The sequence below is a fragment of the Solanum tuberosum genome, unplaced genomic scaffold, assembly GCF_000226075.1.
Source record: "Solanum tuberosum cultivar DM 1-3 516 R44 unplaced genomic scaffold, SolTub_3.0 scf00017, whole genome shotgun sequence".
In the NCBI taxonomy this organism is placed as follows: Eukaryota; Viridiplantae; Streptophyta; class Magnoliopsida; order Solanales; family Solanaceae; genus Solanum; species Solanum tuberosum.
Window position 1 is genome coordinate 184,512 of NW_006238943.1, and position 18,605 is coordinate 203,116.

At 32.4% G+C, this 18,605-nt stretch overlaps 1 protein-coding gene across 1 annotated transcript; it reads right to left on the reverse strand.

Annotated features, from left to right (window-relative positions):
* Positions 1-333: 333 nt before the first annotated feature.
* LOC102602099 (auxin response factor 4) lies at positions 334-9,517 on the reverse strand. Its single transcript, XM_006340083.2, has 12 exons — positions 8,559-9,517; positions 8,406-8,462; positions 7,802-7,987; positions 7,614-7,698; positions 7,457-7,547; positions 6,480-6,644; positions 3,905-4,024; positions 3,739-3,814; positions 2,832-2,997; positions 1,875-2,617; positions 1,600-1,790; positions 334-770 (listed from the first exon to the last, which is right to left on the reverse strand). The coding sequence occupies exons 1-12, from the start codon at positions 8,928-8,930 to the stop codon at positions 587-589; spliced, it is 2,436 nt and encodes an 811-aa protein (XP_006340145.1). The 5' UTR covers positions 8,931-9,517; the 3' UTR covers positions 334-586.
* Between the last annotated feature and the right edge of the window lie 9,088 nt (positions 9,518-18,605).

Genomic DNA, 18,605 nt, shown 5'->3' on the forward strand with positions numbered 1-18,605 from the left:
TGGTCATATCTTCACAGCCTCTACTTAGTTGTCTTAATTACATCGATCCTCCACCCGAGTATTCTTGGACTTACCCTTTAGGTCGAGCTCAACCTCTCGAAAGCTTGGTTCAGACAACTACATACCTCTTTTAGGAGGGGGTTCACATCTTTCTATCCTCTACTTAGTTGCCTCAATATTACATTGATCTTGAACTATGTTCACCAAGTATTCTTACCCTCAACCTTTTGGTCAAGCACCACCTCATGCACGCTAGGTTCAAGCAACCGCATACCACTTTGGGGGTGGGGGTTAGAAATAAAGGGGTGTTCATACAATGTTCAATATTATACATAGTGAAACATAACTATAATTCAGAGTTATAATGACATATGAGTCACCACATAGTTTTTCATCATACAAGCTCCCATTGTAGTTGAAAACAGACTTCCAACATTTAACATAACATGTTAAGTGATAATAATTTATTTAACATAACAAGAACATGTAGTAGGTAGAGTAGTATTATCATCACATATATCACTTAACATAACATAACATAACATAAAAAAGCATGAACATTCATAGGTACTCCATTCAACTTTATTCAAATCCTGATTACAGTTGGAGAAGAATCAGGCTGGCCAACTGAAGAAGACTTTGAGACATCCATGATTGCTGGTGCCTCCTCCAAACAACTTTGAGTGTCATCACTGATCCCCTCAATAGTCATTTTCTCCACTTCTTCTTGAGTGTATATATGGATCTTCGATACTACCTCGCAGAACTCACTGCAAAAAGTCATTTAGAAGGTACACAAGTTACTGTTAAGCAAATCAACCTATCAAGGAAAATTATACTTTTTCCAACAACATATCCAACCAGTGTAATCCCACAAGTGAGGTGGGGAGGATAGTGTTTACATAGACCTTACTTTTTCCCTGACGATAGAAGTGCCAAGATTTTGCTGCTCGGCAGAAGTTGCAAAATAACAAGTTCTAATTTAAGGGGTGTGTGTGGTATGAAGGGAAATGTTTTTCCGGAAAATGCTTTCTTGGAAAATAAGTTCTTATTTATTTTCTTGTGTTCGATAAGTAAGCTTATTCCAAAAGCTTGTGTATAAAATCTAGGGAAACACTATGTGGGGTGGGAGTGGCGAGAATGGGGGGTGGGAGGGTGGTGTGGGTGTGTTGGAGGGTGGAAAGGAGAAAATCAGTATGGTATGCTATTTTAGGAACTTGTTTTCCCTACTTCGACTAGGAAAGTCAGTTTCCTCATTTTTAAAGAACTTATTTACTTGGGAGAAATGTTTTCCAAAATTTTTGACCAATCAAAGACGGAAAAATTGGAGAACATTTTCTCAGAAGCATTTTCCTCCATACTAAACACACCTTGGAGGGTAAAGTGTACGCGGACCTTACCCTACCTTGGAGGAGGTAGAGAGGCTGTTTCCGATAAACCCTCAGCTCAAGGGAAAAAAAATTGTGTTAACATGGGAGAAGAAAAGTAAATTCTCGTAATTCATATGCATTAATAAATCAAGGAGTAATATTTTTTGAATGTAGTATCAAACAATTGAGACAGCGATGAGAAACTGGAATGCATGAGAAAGAGACTTACTGCCATGGATCATCTCCGACAACCATCATGTCATTCTCACTGTCAGTGTACAAGATTCGCCACCCCTTGTTGGGATCTCTTAGGAGGTCTTCCATGTTGAAAAGCCTCTCCAACTCAACCAGCAAGTCGTCATAGCCATTCAATCTCGAGAGATCAATGGCTCGTCCAACCAAGCTGCCTTGTTTGTGAACCTTCACGCCATTTATCAAATATTAGCAATAGAGTCTGAAGAAAAAACAGTTCCAATTCGCTACGTGCAACTTATGGAAACTTACCTTTGTACAGCTCCTCTTACCAGAACTCTGCGAGCTAGGAGTAGATGGTTCTTTCGTCAAGGAAAAGCCAAACAGTTTACATGAAGCCTGTGCATTGAAGGAGCCGTCATTTTCATTCTTGAAATGATTCTCTGGAATGGATACTTTAGACATCTCCGGTGGCCTCTGCTCATTTACAAACTTCGGCATTCCAACTTCTTCCCTCCTAACCACATTTTGGATTGAATTCTGGTTCAAGGTAGGATTTTCTCTTTGGAAAGTAGTTATGTAGGAGGGAACCACGGGATCTTGTCCAGCTCTATACATCGCATTGTAAGGTAAAAACACATTCCTCGCCCCTTCAGAAGCGAGAGGATAGAAATTGGCTCTCGGCCTCTGATATGTGCCGAAAACATTGCAACCAAATTCAGGTTTTCCCCAAGCACCAAAATTAACATCACCTTTTCCAGTAAGGGATCTTAACGAGCAAATTTCTTGACCTTGCAAGACCTTTGGAAACCTATTGGATTCCAGAAAGCCTGTGTAGGTAGTTGGAGGCTGAGTTTTCACAAAGTCACCAACAATTATGTTCTCTACACCATTTGGCATGAGATTATGACGAGCTACTCTTTGCAGCTCGAAATCCAGTGGGCGGACTGGTTTATCACAACCATAGGGAGGTGATATCAGACCTAAATTTTCTTGACCTTGCAAGACCTTGGAGGATCTTATTGACTCCTCAAAGTCTAAAAGAGCACTCCCTCCTGATAAAATAACAGAATCAGGAAAAAAAAAAAACGAACTTCAGTGTAATCACAACATAATGACAACAACTATATACTCGGTGTAATAGTGTAATCCTACACAGTGGAATCTGGGAACAGACTGTCAGCTCAAGGATAAAAACAGTCCAATGCAGTACCGATACGACATAATGACAACATAATACGAAAGGATTTAGAAAAGTTAGATCAGTACCAGCAAAATGGCCGTCCAGTACTGATGGTGCCTGCTGACTAGTCCGCAGTTTCTTCAGTCTTGGTGAGGACTGAATGCTCAGTGGTGGTAAGGAAACTGAAGAATCAATTTCCCAAGGAGAAACCCGTTCCTGATGATTACTCATTATATCTTCATCCCATCTGACCTATTAAAGTTGATGGCATAGACACTTGTATCAAAAAGTTTACAAGTTGCTTAATAGGCATTATACTTATTGTAACAGTTCTGTTTGGGAAGATAACACAAATATGCAATACATGAATGTATTTGACTGTCTTGACGACAGCAAACTTTATCAGTCTTGCCACGAAAAAAATAAATCAATCATCTTACAACACCTGAGTTAACAATTTCTCATTATATTTACCATCGAAGTGAGAATAGTTTGATAATTCATGGCATGGCCAATTTTTATGACCTTGATTAGTCAAACCAAAGAATATATGGTCCTTTCAGTGTTCCTAGAGGTATTCAACCAGCAGATTTACGTGTTACAAGACTTCTAAGTAGAGCTGCTCTAAGTCACAAGGTAACACCAGCAGAAAATTCAAGAACAAATATGCTTCTGCAAATAACAAGGAAGCAAGAAAATCACCCTTTAGATAAATAGAAGAACTTCCAAATTATTCAAAAACATGAAGTGTTAGGTGGACCAAAATCACCCTTTGATGGCAACTCTTTAGTTACAGCTCTCCACATGGCGTGTTTATGACCACAAGATTAAAGGGCATTTTGGTACATTCTACATATCTTTAGTTTAAGACCTCAAAATTCAAAAGTCTACTGTATTTTTTTAAACTCCGTACCAAGTCAAAACCAGACAATCAAATTGAAACGGAGGGAGTACTTAAAAAACAACAGAATGATAACTATATGCCAGGCATACCATCAAGCATCTCCATTTAGAGTTGGGCCATCTAAAGGGATCCATATCGCTTATCCCAGTCACTACACCGCTGTACCTGCATGCAGTGATAGAATGTTTTTATTACAACAGAAACCTAATGAAAGGAAGAAAAGCATATGATGGGATTTAGTAAGGATACAATTACCTTCTTTCAGGTGAATCATCCAAATCAAATTTCATTTTAAATCTTGTCCCAACAGGAATCCGAGTGTTGATGGCTTTCACGTACTTTTGGTAAGGTACAACGAAATCAGCATGACTTGCCCTACATTATAAGAAAAAACTTTTAACTCAAAATGATCTACATAGCAATAAAAGAACAATAATATCTTGAAAATTCGCGACACGAACTTCTGAAAGCTGCAAGAATAAACTTCACATGTTTTAAGATGAAGGAACTTGACTACAGTTTACAGGAGTGCACATAATATGAGACTTTTTTGTCCATCAGATTATTTTCTGAAAATCATAGTTCTTTGTTATACCTTATTCCTTGGGAAATAAACGGTTTCATAATCAGGACAAGTCGCTGTTTGAAACACATGAATTGAAAGAAGCAGCAGAAATCATGCCTTTTCTCATCTTCTTAACTGAATCAACCCTTCCATATTGACAATGGTTTTACCAATAGGTAATATTTTTCAAGTCTGAATTTTCACACGTTGAAATAAAGACAGAAAAGTAGACGATTTAACTTCCAAGAGCTATCTTTATACCAACAACAACAACAACATACCCAGTGAAATCCCACTAGGTGAGGTCTGGGGAGGGTAAAGTGTACGCAGACCTTACCACTACCTCGTGGAGGTAGAGAGGCTGTTTCCGGAAGACCCTCAAAGAGCTATCTTTATACCACTGAATCAAATTTCTTACATATCTATCAGAGATGCACTTCCTCACGAACTTTATACACCATGGGTTCTTCTTTAAGAAATTTTGCTTCTGGAATGTAAAACTGGTTTCATAACATTGAAATAATTCACTTCGATGATATATTTAACTGTAACATTCTCTTATTCAACTCAAACTTGAAGAAAATCTGAATGACCAACATTGCATCGAATATGAACATCACTTAAAAGAAACAGCTGCTTCATTTCATAAATATGAATAGGCAAAGTACTTCCCTTTGCCAGGTAAGTGCAGTTATATATATGATAGCACAGTGCAAGATTTGGGTCAACCTCAAGATCATCCTTTGGATGCTTTAGATGCTGACAATGAAAAATGAACTAGTCGAAGTAGAGACTACCAGTAGACAAGTTGCTTTCCTAGCATTGACCTACTAGGAAATATACTTGATATGAGACACTAGAGCATGCATTGCACTACATTTGCATAGAAAGACACATGCATCTGAATCACTCAGTCTAAACTAATGAGTCTAACTTGTCTCTCACCAAAAAAAATTCATCAGATACCTGAAGTTCAGAATCGGAAGACTATTAGTTGGAAGATGATTGATGGTTTAGCAAACAGAAAGATCACTGCCTATAAAATGGATCAAATACCTGGGTACTAGTATAAAGTTATGATATAAAAATAGACCTTAGGCCTAATTCAACCCCAAAAACTAGCTCATAAGGTGAGAATTGTCCAAGACCATATTAAGAGACTTCATACCTCTTATAAAAAAGAAAAAGAGGTTTTTTCATCCCTAAATGACTGATGTGGGAACTCAACAGTCAACACCCCCGGCACGCCAAAAAAATGGATATTGGGTCTAACTCAACTCCAAAAGCTAGATCATGAGGTGAGGATTGTCCAAGACAATATGAACAGATCTTCTCATCCCTAAATGACCGATGTGGGGAACTCAACGAGTTACTACCCTCAATTACGTTTTGTTCTGCAGCTGATGCCACATGAATAAACGGAAAGCCACTAGTTGTGCCTCAATCTAGGAACAAACTAACAAATATAATAAAGATGGATCACAATAAAGCCAAATATATTGCCACACTGCTATGAAACCATATCAGTTCATTTTGGAGCTCCCCAATAATAATATTCCAAATCAGCTTCATACTTCAGAGCATCATTACTATAACAACACAGTATTTTTTAGCAATGACGACAATCACTGATGTTTCAGTGTTATATCACTAAACCAATACATACATCGTTCTATCTTATGACCTTTTCAAGTAATTACAAACATTTAAACTGCAACATGATTACAAGTAGTACCACCCATGATCAACTTAGTTTGGATTTTTCAAAAGCATATTTATGTCAAATGAATGAGTATAATTTTATCCCTGGATATCAAACTTCACACCATCAACACTAGCTTAGTTCCCAAGTTTGACAGTAAACAGTATGACTTTACTCCTCCAGAACTGTTTCCTTAAAGTTAAGCAAATCTTCTAATACACCTGATCTGCACGAAGAAGGCCTACACGCCTACACCATTTCTATTTGTTAAGATTAATTGGACACATAAAATGGTGGTACCCAAAACATAGACAATTCATTTCAATCTCCGCAAATAACTGGTTGGATGGAAATAAGCAATCTTTGTTTATATGTATTTGGTTGTTATGCCTTCATAACTTAAATGCAATCAAAATCTAAGGCATGCGAATATCAAATCTCATTAATGTCGCACAGCCTAAAATAGTGAAAGATGTATGGATAAGGGATATTGCCACAGATTTTACCATGTAAATAGGCCAACAACTAAATAGAAAACTATACACAGAGATATAGTGAAATACCTTGGGCTATAGAAAACATGGAAAGTGCTCTTTGCGGATAGGGCGGAAGCAACTGATGAAAGAACATCCGGTCCAGAGTATTGACTTTTGATTATCGATTCAGGAAGCCCATTTCTAGGTCTTGCAGCTCTTCTTATTCCCAGTCTGAGATCTCCACCTTCTCCCCTGCAAGGTTCATCTGACTGCTTGAATAAAATTTAAATACCTATTGTGACTAAACAAGCTTCAAAAGTTGAATAGCGGATCATTAAGATCTTGGCATTGGCGTCCTAACGAGTCATCATGACATATTGAAAACCTAGGAATTGGACCTAATGATTTTCCAACTTCCAAATACAATGACTTGATATTTTCATATTGGTCACTTTCCACCCTCATTCCCTTTCCAAGCACACCGGCAAAGATGCTTTAGTACCTAAAAAGTTAACCATTCGGAGTATACCATTGAGCCAAGATATTGTTGGGTTTGTTAAGAGGTGTGAATGAGAAATGAATAGGTGTTTTCCCAAAAAAAGACACCAGGGGAAATGATGCAATTTGAATAGAACCTTTACATTGGATAGGCTGTAACTTTTCCGCACGGCACAATAACACTTGTTCAAACTACCCTTTGTTGGCTATAAATTCATTTCCGCTTCCTCAGATTTTTACTTACCAAAAATATGAATTACTCTACTTCTTTCTGCAATATTTCATGCACTTGCAAAGTAAGTTGTAAGTGTGATTTGGCTACTCTTTGTGTTCATTATACACTAGAGTTTGAAGTACCACTACACCAGTGTGGTTTATCCATTTTATCATGGGAGAAAATCATCTTATACCTCAGGTACTAGAAGGGAATTAAGTTTCTTAAACACACATTGTGGATTCAGCGGACTCGAATATAATTTTGTTTCATCTTCATTTATGGTTCTACTTTATTTAAAGTTTTACAAAGTTTTATTTCCAAATACAGCAAGGATAACAGGTATGTATACCTCAAGAAGAGAACTGCATCTCCTGAGACAAGATTCTTTTGGCTGACAAAAATACTCCATCCAGTAGTGAGCAAATGTCGCCTTGGCTGGCCTGAAAGAAAAGCATCAAACATAAATATTTCGAACCAAGCAAGTATCTAACTATTTAACTCAATACCTCTATAAATGTGACGAAATTTCCACTCTACTCCGTGCAGATCCTTAGCAATCAGCTCCTGAGAGGGTCTTTGCTCTTTGTAATCCTACATTTTATAATGTAGCACCAACATAGAAGTAAATTAACCAGACAATTACAAGAAATCAATTAACAATCTCTTTAAGCAAAAGCCTGCAATGGAGTCGCACCAGAGGGGGGAAACAGTCTTCAGCTGCCCGACGGGGAACCGAAAAGCCACCATGGGTGCTGGTATCCGAAGCAGTCAGCGTTTTACAGAACATATGAGAAGCTGATTTCCCTGGATTAACTCCATTCCCTTCCTCATCCGTCCCCGAATCTTCATGTTCTTTCCCCTCTAAGCTTATAGCCATTGACTGGAAAACACCATGGGGTAAACTCAGTCTAAGCTCAATGTAAGATATTACACTAAAAAACAAAAGACCAATTCAAGTAGAAAAAACTGAAAAGATCCCTTTACAGTTGAACCATGTTAATAAATGAACATAAACAGCAGCTTAACACATTAAAGTTAGCACCTTTACTCAAAATTTGAACATAAAACATCAAAAGATCAAGATTGAACATGACATAGCAGAGACAAAAACACTAGGTGATTTTTTCCATTTTGACCAAGACTTGGTGGATAGAGTTACAGGGTACATGTTGCTGTTGTGGGAGGTGACAGTTATGCATGAAATTAGTCAAGTGTCGCGAAAGCTAGCCCAGACACCACGGTTATCAAAAGAAATTTAAAAAATAAAGATTGAACATGTAAGCAATTACTGGTCTTACCTCTGGAAGAGGTAGAAGAGTGAGCTGTGTATACACCTCATCATTTTCCTTATTTGCCTGTTATTTCACAAGATTATAAAAAATATTACAAAAAAGACAAGCAAAGCTAAAACCTTTAATCTAAAAGGGGGAAAAAAAAAATAAGTTCCTTACAAGCAACTGGACATCTTCCACTCTACAGAAGATCTGAGGCTGAAGACCAAAAGTTGGGAAATCAATCTTGATAGGTGAAAATGGAAAAGCAGAAACAGCTTCCTCCATATGACCTTGAGGGAAATAAACCACTACATTTCCTTTCTTGGGTAAACTAGTAAGAGGTCCAGCACAAGCATGCCAAAGCTCCTTGTAAATTGAGGTAAGAGCAAGTGAAGAAGATGAAGATACATTTGAAGAACAAGAAGAAGTAGTGGAAGTGTACAAAGAGCAATTAACACAACCCCCACCACCCCCTTTATCACATTCTTCATTACAACATACATTCTTCTCCACTTCACTCACTAATGCATGATTCAGATCAAATTCCATATGAAAAAACAAAACACCCCCAAACAAAAAAATTGGTTCTTTTTTGTTTTTTTTGTTTTGGGTTTTTCTTGTTTTCTCAGTTAAGCATTACACAACCCACAACCCACAAACCACAACAACAGGACACAAAAACAAGAAAAAAGGCAAATTCAAGAAAGTTGAGTAAGAAGGCAATCAAGTGTTTGCCACAAAGCTGAATAGAAAATTAGGAAATGAAGTCAAATCATACTCAAGAAATGCTAATATTTTGAAAAAGGGGTTGTCTTTAAAGCAAGAACAGGAAAAGAAACTCAACAGAAAAGAACAAGAAAGTCATGTTTTTGGAAGGAAAGAGGATAAAAGAAAGAAAAGGGGTGAAGGGGGGGGGTAAGGGGGGGTATCAAATAATAACAAGAAATTCAAAGTATGATTCCATTTCCACTCCCATTTTGGAGTTGAAAGAAGAGGGAGCAGAAGAAGCAGAAGACATAGACAATTGCTAAGGTAGCACAGAAGCAAAAGTGGGAAAAGGCCAATGTGGTTAGTGCCCTTTTGGACTCAAAAACTGTTTTTTTTTTTTAATTTGTTTTGAAAGATAGACCCAACACTGTGTTGAGTGGAGGGGACAGGTTAAAGACAGTACAGAACCCACACATCTTCATCAACCATCTCTCTTTCTTTTTTCTTTTTTTTTGCTTTGCTTTGTATTGCCTTTTTCTCTTTGTTTTTTTCCTTTTTAAAATATATGTGGAGCATAATCATAGTATTGATTCTCCTCTTCTCCTTTTTTTTTTTCTTTTTTTTTTTCCTTTCTACTTATTTTTTTTTTTGCTGTTGTTTAAGTTTGGATTGATTATGAATGAGTAAGTTTCATGTTGGGCGTCCGAACACCAGTCATCAACGTTGATATTGAGATTGTTGTGGGGATACTCAGAGGCGAGGGTGAGCTTATAACATCCTGGATCAATCTTTCTCCTTTTGTTTAGCTTTGACTAGTCTTTTACTTTTGAGATAAATCTGTATATTTTGGTCCACTTTTGGGACTTGTACTCATTTAGCAGCTATCGATATATGTCTATCAGGTTTTGCGATCGGATCTCGTTTTTTTTATTATATATATTTGTTTCTGTTTTTATCTTCCCCCGTGTTCTTCAAATTATGTCATTTCTCGCTTGTGGTTTGTTGTTCTACTCAGTATGCCTAGTACTCGTCGTTTCAGGTTATGGGCCAGCTTACCTACTTGTGGCTTATGGTAGGTGTCACCATGACTCGAGGTATTGGGTCATGATAAGTTGGTGTCGCAATACTTCTTCTTTAGTAGGATTTATGGTTGTCAATATGATGTTTTATATTGTGCGTCAGTTCACAACAATCCTCCTTCTTTATTCAAATTTGAGATCGTCAATGTGAGCATGCTCATAACGATACGAGTGAAGCTAGGGTATTAGAGATTCATCAAAACCTTTTGCGTCCTTCTTTTCTATTCAGGTTTGGAATCATCAACGTGAGTAGCTTCACACAGATATGGATAGAGCTAAATTATCGCAATAAGTTCATTCAATTCTTCTTGGTCGAAATATTATAATGTATATACAAAGCTTTTTTTTAATGTATATATCACTTTAGCTTCTTTGTATTTATATATAATATATATATATTCAATTCCTTTTGTAAAAGTCTTGACTTTGTCACTACACTCATGCGAAGTTATGAAATTGAGGCATAACTATTAGAAGTGGATATAAAATTTAAGCTTCATGGATTCAACTTTTAAGATTTTAGCACTGAACACATTACAGTTTTATAGTTATGAATTCATAGCTACTATTTGTTACAATGATTTTAAAAAATTTAGGCATAAATTTATGTTACACATCAAAAATATTAAATTCAGATGAACTCAATACTAATACTTTGGTTATAGTAAAATGTAGTTGTTAAATTCGAAGGAAAGTTTAGCACAGCGGTAAAAATTGTCGTTGTATGACTAGAAAGTTAGAGGTTTAAGCCTTGAAATTATGATTATTTTTCGAATTCAGATATAGAGAAAGTTTAGTGCAACAATCTATCTTTAATTATTAAATTTGGAAAAAGGGGAAAGGGTTTGATATACCCCTCAATTTTGCTATTTAGAGTTGATATGCCCCTCGTTATGAAAGTGATTCATATATATGCCTACTTGTATACAAATGACGCACATATACCTTTTTCTTCAAATGAAAGTGAATTTTTTTAAAAATTATTAAAAAAATGTATAATCCATATGGTGGGGGGTATATTTGATCCTCCTCACATAATTTTATTTTTTTTAACTTTTTTGTTTCAACAACTAATTTAAATTTAATATTTTGATGGTCAAATTTATTTATGTTTCACTAATTTTCTTGTAAAATTTATTATATATGTCAAATTTTTTGTTTACAAATACAAAAACTAAATTACAATATTGCCGCAAAAAAATAGTTTTAATGAAAAAAAAATAAGAAACTCAAATAATGATAATCAAAGAAGTCAAACAAAAAATTACGTATGAAAAAGATTAAAATATACCTTAAACTTTGCTAGAAGGATCATATATACCCTTCATGAATTTTTTTTTAAATTTAAAAGACAAATAAATAAATTCAAAAACTAATTTTTTATTTCTGTCAGATAAAAGCTCCTTTTGTAACGATAGAAGTATATGTAAATCATTTATACAACAATAAGTATATATATAAACTACTTTTATAACGAGGATAAATCAAATTCTAAATGATAAGATCGAGTGTATATCATATCATTTTTCCTTAGAAAAATGATACTTCCTTCGTCCAACAATAGTTGTCCACAATATTATTTTGGGATATCTAACAATACTTGTCCACTTTATGAAATTAATGAATAATTTTACACTTAGTTCTTACATATACCTTAAACTTTGCTAGAAGGATCATATATACCCTTCATGAATTTTTTTTTAAATTAAAAGACAAATAAATAAATTCAAAACTAATTTTTTATTTCTGTCAGATAAAGCTCCTTTTGTAACGATAGAAGTATATGTAAATCATTTATACAACAATAAGTATATATATAAACTACTTTTATAACGAGGATAAATCAATTCTAAATGATAAGATCGAGTGTATATCATATCATTTTCCTTAGAAAAATGATACTTCCTTCGTCCAACAATAGTTGTCCACAATATTATTTTGGGATATCTAACAATACTTGTCCACTTTATGAAATTAATGAATAATTTTACACTTAGTTCTTACTTTACCCTTATCATTAATTATAGTCATTTTCTTATTACTTTTTTTAAGATATTATATTTATTATATTCAAAAGATAATATAGTAAAATTATCTTTCTATTTATTATTTCTCAAAAAGCGTACAAAATTAATAATGAACAAATATTATTGAATAGAAAAGTATATGACTCAGTATAAGGTTAGGGCCCAAATACCCATCCCACCAAGACAAAAGGGGAGTTTCTCATTGAATGCAAACAAATGCAGCTTTTTAACTTCCAAAAAAGTAAAATGAAAAAAAAAAAAACATTTATAGGGTGTTCCATTAGCAAGTAGCACTACTCCTTTTTGGTCACTGAATTTAATTATGCTTCTTGCCTTACCAATCTTTTCTTGGTGGGTGGAATTTATAAAGATACCCCAATAATTATTACTATTATTTTCTAAACAAAATAAAAAGATATGTTCAATAATACTTGTGCACTCTAAACATTTCTTAAAAAACTATAAATAAAAGAGTAATTTTATTATATCACCCTTTGAATATAATAAATATAATATCTTGAAAAAGTGTAAAATTATCCATTGATTTCATAAAGTGCACAAATATTGTTGGACATCCCAAAATATTACAGTGGACAACTATTGTTGGACAGAGAGAGTAAATAACTACCTATATTTGTACATTACTAGTTCCTCCATCTCGATCTCAAAGTATTTGTCGTAATTTTTAAAAATAATTATTTTAAATCATTTATTTTAATTTTTTTTATAAAAAAATAATTATTTTTTCCATTTTATACTTGATAGTTAATAGTAATTGCTTCTAAAGACTATAAAGGTCGTGATAGAATACAAATGACAAAATATCTTTTCTATTTAATATATTTTTAAGAATCGTATAAAAAAATACGACAGATAATTTGAAACGAAAGAAAAAGTATTTATTAGTAGGAATACCTTCATTAAATTCATGAGCTATTTTTTTTCTCTATCTTTTTCTCTTTAAAATAATTCATGTGCTCAAAAGTATTTTGTCTTTCTGAGTTTAATACACTAATAAATGCAACAAACTAATTTAAAAGATTCCCTAAGCTTGCAGATCTTTTACCAAGTATAAAATACTTTATTAACTTAGATTTAATAATAAAAACTTACATTCTTTCTTCTTATTAATTCTTTTTTGGAAAAACAAAAAGGTGACGTTTCTATACATTTTTAATCTAAAAACATTTTTTATAGTGTTGAAGATTACTAGATACTATATCTAAAGTGTTTTATTATATATTGTGTGAATATAGTTTCGTATTAAAAAGTAATTTTGGCTTAGATTGATCTATGTATATATTCGAACATAATTACTCAAGCAGTGATTGAGTCCAATGACATTTAAAATCCACAAAAAAATAAATGTTAGATTCGCTTGACTTTGATAAATATTTGTTTTTATGGTATTGATATTGAAGTTTTCCACACTTCGATTATGACATTAATATATTTTGATATGATATTTGATATTTCATATGTACTTTAGAAAAAATAATATTTGATATTTAAATAAAAATATCAAAACACTAAATACTATACGGAAATATTTACTACATATACAATCCATAACATTATATAGATAATAATTCAATTGGTTTAAATGTAAAATCATAAAAAGTTTAAAAACCTTTGGCATTTACATTACTAATACATGTACATATAGTCAATCCTTCTATTAATGTTTTTGAACCTCAGGATAATTCACAATCGCTACAATTTCTGTCACTGTCTTCAGTCTTCAGCCTTCAGGTGAGTACTTTGTGCGCACTGGGTAAATCCCTCACTATGTAATAGTCTGCTAAACACACAGATGATGTAAACCGCACTAGGCAAGCCTTATGCGACAGACTCGACTGAGAAAGCATTGAGGGGGGATCGATCCCGGATCATTCATGTGGATGACCACTCTCCAAACTAGCTGAGTCTTCCCGAAGGATCAATTCTTCTATTATTAATACTACATAATTAATTTTTATCTTACTAATATCTGCGTAACTTTAACGGATAATAATCCCTAGATTCTTCTACTGTTTCTTTCTATTGGGCAAGTGTTACTTTAAACGACTCTCAAGTCTCATCACTATGTCTGCTGCTATATGGTTGCTATCAACAACTAATAAGTCTACTCTCCTATGGCAGCGCGTGGATACACCTTCATTTTATTTTAATATCAAATTTAAAAATAAATTTATATCTCAAATTTGATACTTAAAAGGTGGATAAGTTAATTTCAAGATTATAATTCTTCGATAACTTTGTTAATGAATCAAACGATTCCTAAAAGTTCCTTGTTAGGAGCACTACTTATAATATGTCTAAATAAGTTTGGAAACAATTTGGTTAAAATCCTTATTAGTTATTGTTTTTGTCTTAATTTAAGTGGATCTTTTTGCTTTTTGAGATTTGAATTATGTAAAAATTTTGATTAATATTTTTAAATGTTATCTTTTTCATCGTGCATGAGAAGGATTGCAACTTCAAAGAATTTTTCATATGAATTTTCAATATTTTAATTTTATAATATTAAGTTGAATCTAATTTAATTTAACATAAAAAAAATGAGTTAAATTAACTCTCTAAAACACAAAAACTACCAAATAAATTGAAAAAAATGGAGTAAAACTTAAATTAATATTCTTGATATTCAATTTTTAAAAAATTGCTATCTCCCCATCCAATTTTAATTTGACGATGAACTCACAACATTTTCTTTATTTGTTATCATGTTTTTCCTTATTATTATTATTTTTCATTTTATTACTGCTTTGATTTGTTTGACTGTGTCAAACTCACAATATTGTGTATACTCTATCTTCTTTAGATTTCACTTTTATAAAAATTCACTGGATATGTTGTTATTATTTATAATAAAATTCATATATTTTTAGAAATTACATAAAAATATTATAAGTCACGATAAAAATCTTCGGAAAACGTGATTGCCACGCGCATGAAAGAGAGGTGAGTAAATTTTAGAATTGCCTGCGCTTTTGGCGCTGCGGTAAATTGCACCCCCACCTTTTACCCCTTAACTCACGGGGGTCCTTCTCTACCAAATATTATACGTATTTGTATAGTATATATAGTTTGATTTATATAAATTATTAATTGTGTGAATACTTTTGTTTGGATTTTCGTCCAAAAATATTTTTAAACAATTAGAATTAGGACGGTATGTGCAGAGGAGATGCATAAATATTTCAATTGTGGAGGTGTGGAGATTGACTGTGAATAATTTTATGAGAGACAGAGGTAGGTCGAAAAAATATCGTGGAAAGTTGATTAGACAAAACATAACATAACTTCTTGAGGACATAACCTTAGATAAAAAAAATTATGAAGAATATTTATAGTTAGTTGAGCGTTTTGTGTCAATTCTTCTTCTTGACTATTAGTTGTATTACTCTTGTAATTTCTTATCCTTTGAGCTTGATTATTATATGTGATTTTTTTATACTTTGATTATCGTTGTATTTGTTATGGACACTTATGGCTACAGTTTATGATGATTTGTCAGGGTGTCTAATAGTATTTTGTTATGATTGTCTTTATTTATGTTTTTTTTATGTTGCTTTGGACTATTTCTATCCTACTTTGTAAATTACATTACATATGTTATTGTTATTGTCACATTAGCACGAACTAGCTCAATTACGCCTTTTATCTCTAAACGCACTATTTTACACGTAGAACAAAAAATTATGTGAAAATATTCACTAAAATATTATTTCGAAAATAACCTCATGATATTTACTTATTTACAAAAGTGCCATTGAGTGAATCATAAAATGACAACACACTGACTTTAGCAGTGCACGAGCATTTAAAAAAAGAAAAAAAAAGCTGTTAAAACTTAAAACATGGGAAGGGTATCTTACTTTTAGTGGGCTCAAAGGTACTGTTTATGTTTACTTTATTTTGGGCTAGACAAACTTACCCTCATGGCCCATCAAGCCCTTAACTATCCTTTTCACCTTTTTTGTAATGATAAAATTGCTAGAATATTTTTTGGCATAATATCTGGACGTGTCATTTAAATTTAGACTTAATTGATATCTATGTTTTCTAATTTTGTATAAAGTTTGAATAAATAGACACACATGTTTTATGTGGCAATTCGCGTGAGACGTTATGTTGGACGCGTGTGTTTATTTATTTGAAGTTTATATAGGTTTAACTGTTTACTTGTGTACACTCAGAATGTGAGGGAATAGATGCTAAGTAATGCTAAGTTAAATGGCATGTTTATGTATTATGCTATTTATTTTTTATTTTATAAAAGACGAGGTTTATTATTTTGTATATTGATACTTTAGAGAAGGACAATTCGGCGTATTAAGCTTTTGTTATGTATAGGGTTTAGGAGAGAGTTGAATTACAAGGATTTATTATAATTTATACGTAACTTTATTTTGTAATTCTGCAAGTGACTTGTTTTATAGCTTAAACGTGTAATCTCTTAGTCACATGATCGAAACTTTACTAGTTACGTCAAGACTCCCCTTTAGAGACTCACTATGTACGTTGTGACTTAAACATCTAAAGTTTAAAATTTTGGGAGAAATATTTATTTAAAATTTTGTAAAAGAAGATTTTTGCTCAACGTGAAGAACTTGTTTTTACTATATGAAATGATTCATTAGAGAATAATTAATTACTACTATTGTTTATTTATTGGACCATGAAATATTTGTAATTTTTTTTAATATATTTAAAAGTTTGTAATAACATGTGATCGTAAATATCTAAATATAAAAGAAGCATGAAAATATTATGTAATTTGTTAATGCGTCGCCTTACGATATAAATATATTATGATTATAATTTTTTTTTGATAATTTTCATAAATTGTAAAATTTCATATTTATTAAAAACAATATAATTTTTAAAATTAAATTCATATCCAAACAAAATTTGAATTTTAACAATATAATTTTTATCATGATTTAAAATCATATCCAAACATTACTTATTGATAATTCAAATCACGAGAGAGTTTGAAGTCAAATCTAGTTGCTATAATTGGAGTGAACAAGGCATAAATAATTACTTTTGCCATTCTTTTTGAATTATGACATTGATGGAAATCAATTTAATTTTTCATTAAAAGCTCTATCTCAGTGTATAATTATGGAATTTTTTGCAGCCTTTGAGAAGAGCTTCTATGCACAAACATGATGATATTTTAGGCGCGCAAACTCGCCTCGCTTCCTATTCATTTGTGGGTCTGAATTCGATTTTTTTTTTTCAATTTCGAGAATCAACCAACGGAAAAATCCGTAGCCCAGGTGACTCACAACCTCCCTCTTGCCCAAATAAATGAAAGTTTATGTTTTTATGTGATCGCAGCATCAAAAAGCGTAGCTCCATTCAGGAACACAAAAAGGAGAAAGAACATTATTTCGCGGATTCTTGCCATTACTGCTGGAAAACCCATTTTTCTGTAGGCATCCATCGGGTCCGAGATTATATACTGCTGCAGAACATCTCATCTAGAAAATTTAATTAAATTATTAAAAATATAATATATATTTATTTATATTTTAATATTATTATTTTTCCGTGTGAATTTAATTATTTTTCATAAATTTATGTGAGTAATTTTTACATTATTAGGTCATTTTATTTTGTTATAGTAAAACTTGTCTTATTTTCAAGATTATACACAAATCTCATATTTTGAAAAAACTTTTGATAGATATTATATTTTGAATGACACTAATGATGTATATGTAATTTAAATAAACTCATTTACATTTTTCACTTGTTTTTAATTTCTACCAAAACAATTAGGCTATGATTCTCAATTCCCTTTGTTTTATTTCTTTTAATTTCATCTTTTTGAATTGGTGTATAGGTAGGCTAAGATTCTTGCCTTTTGAAAAAGAAACTTATCTCTCTTTTTCTTCATTTATCCTTGTACTTTCTTTAATTTTATTTCAATTTTTATCTTTTTGGTGTTCCTTTTCCCTCTTATATACATTTCAATTTTCAAATACTTTTTAATATATGGTTTACTTAGGTACAACATGTTGCTAAAACAATGATTAGGTCAATCTAATCATTGTTAAGAAAAAAAAGAAAAGAAAAGAAAAGAGAATGTGAAGTATTTTTGTAACATAAACTTAGTAGTCTCATTTATCTCTTATTCTTTACACATTCATATACCTTTATTAAAAAAAAGAATAATAACATTTTTGATCCCTTAATTATCGATAAATTTTAATTTAGTTCATATAATATCTTATTAAACACATTAAACCTTCAATCAATTAAGTGATATAACTATGGTAAATTTATGAATATTCACGAGTAAAGAAATAAAAAATCCACAATCCAATTAATTGCAAGTTTAATATGCTTAGTCAGATATTACAATATCTAAACTCAAATCCCCCCCCCCCCAA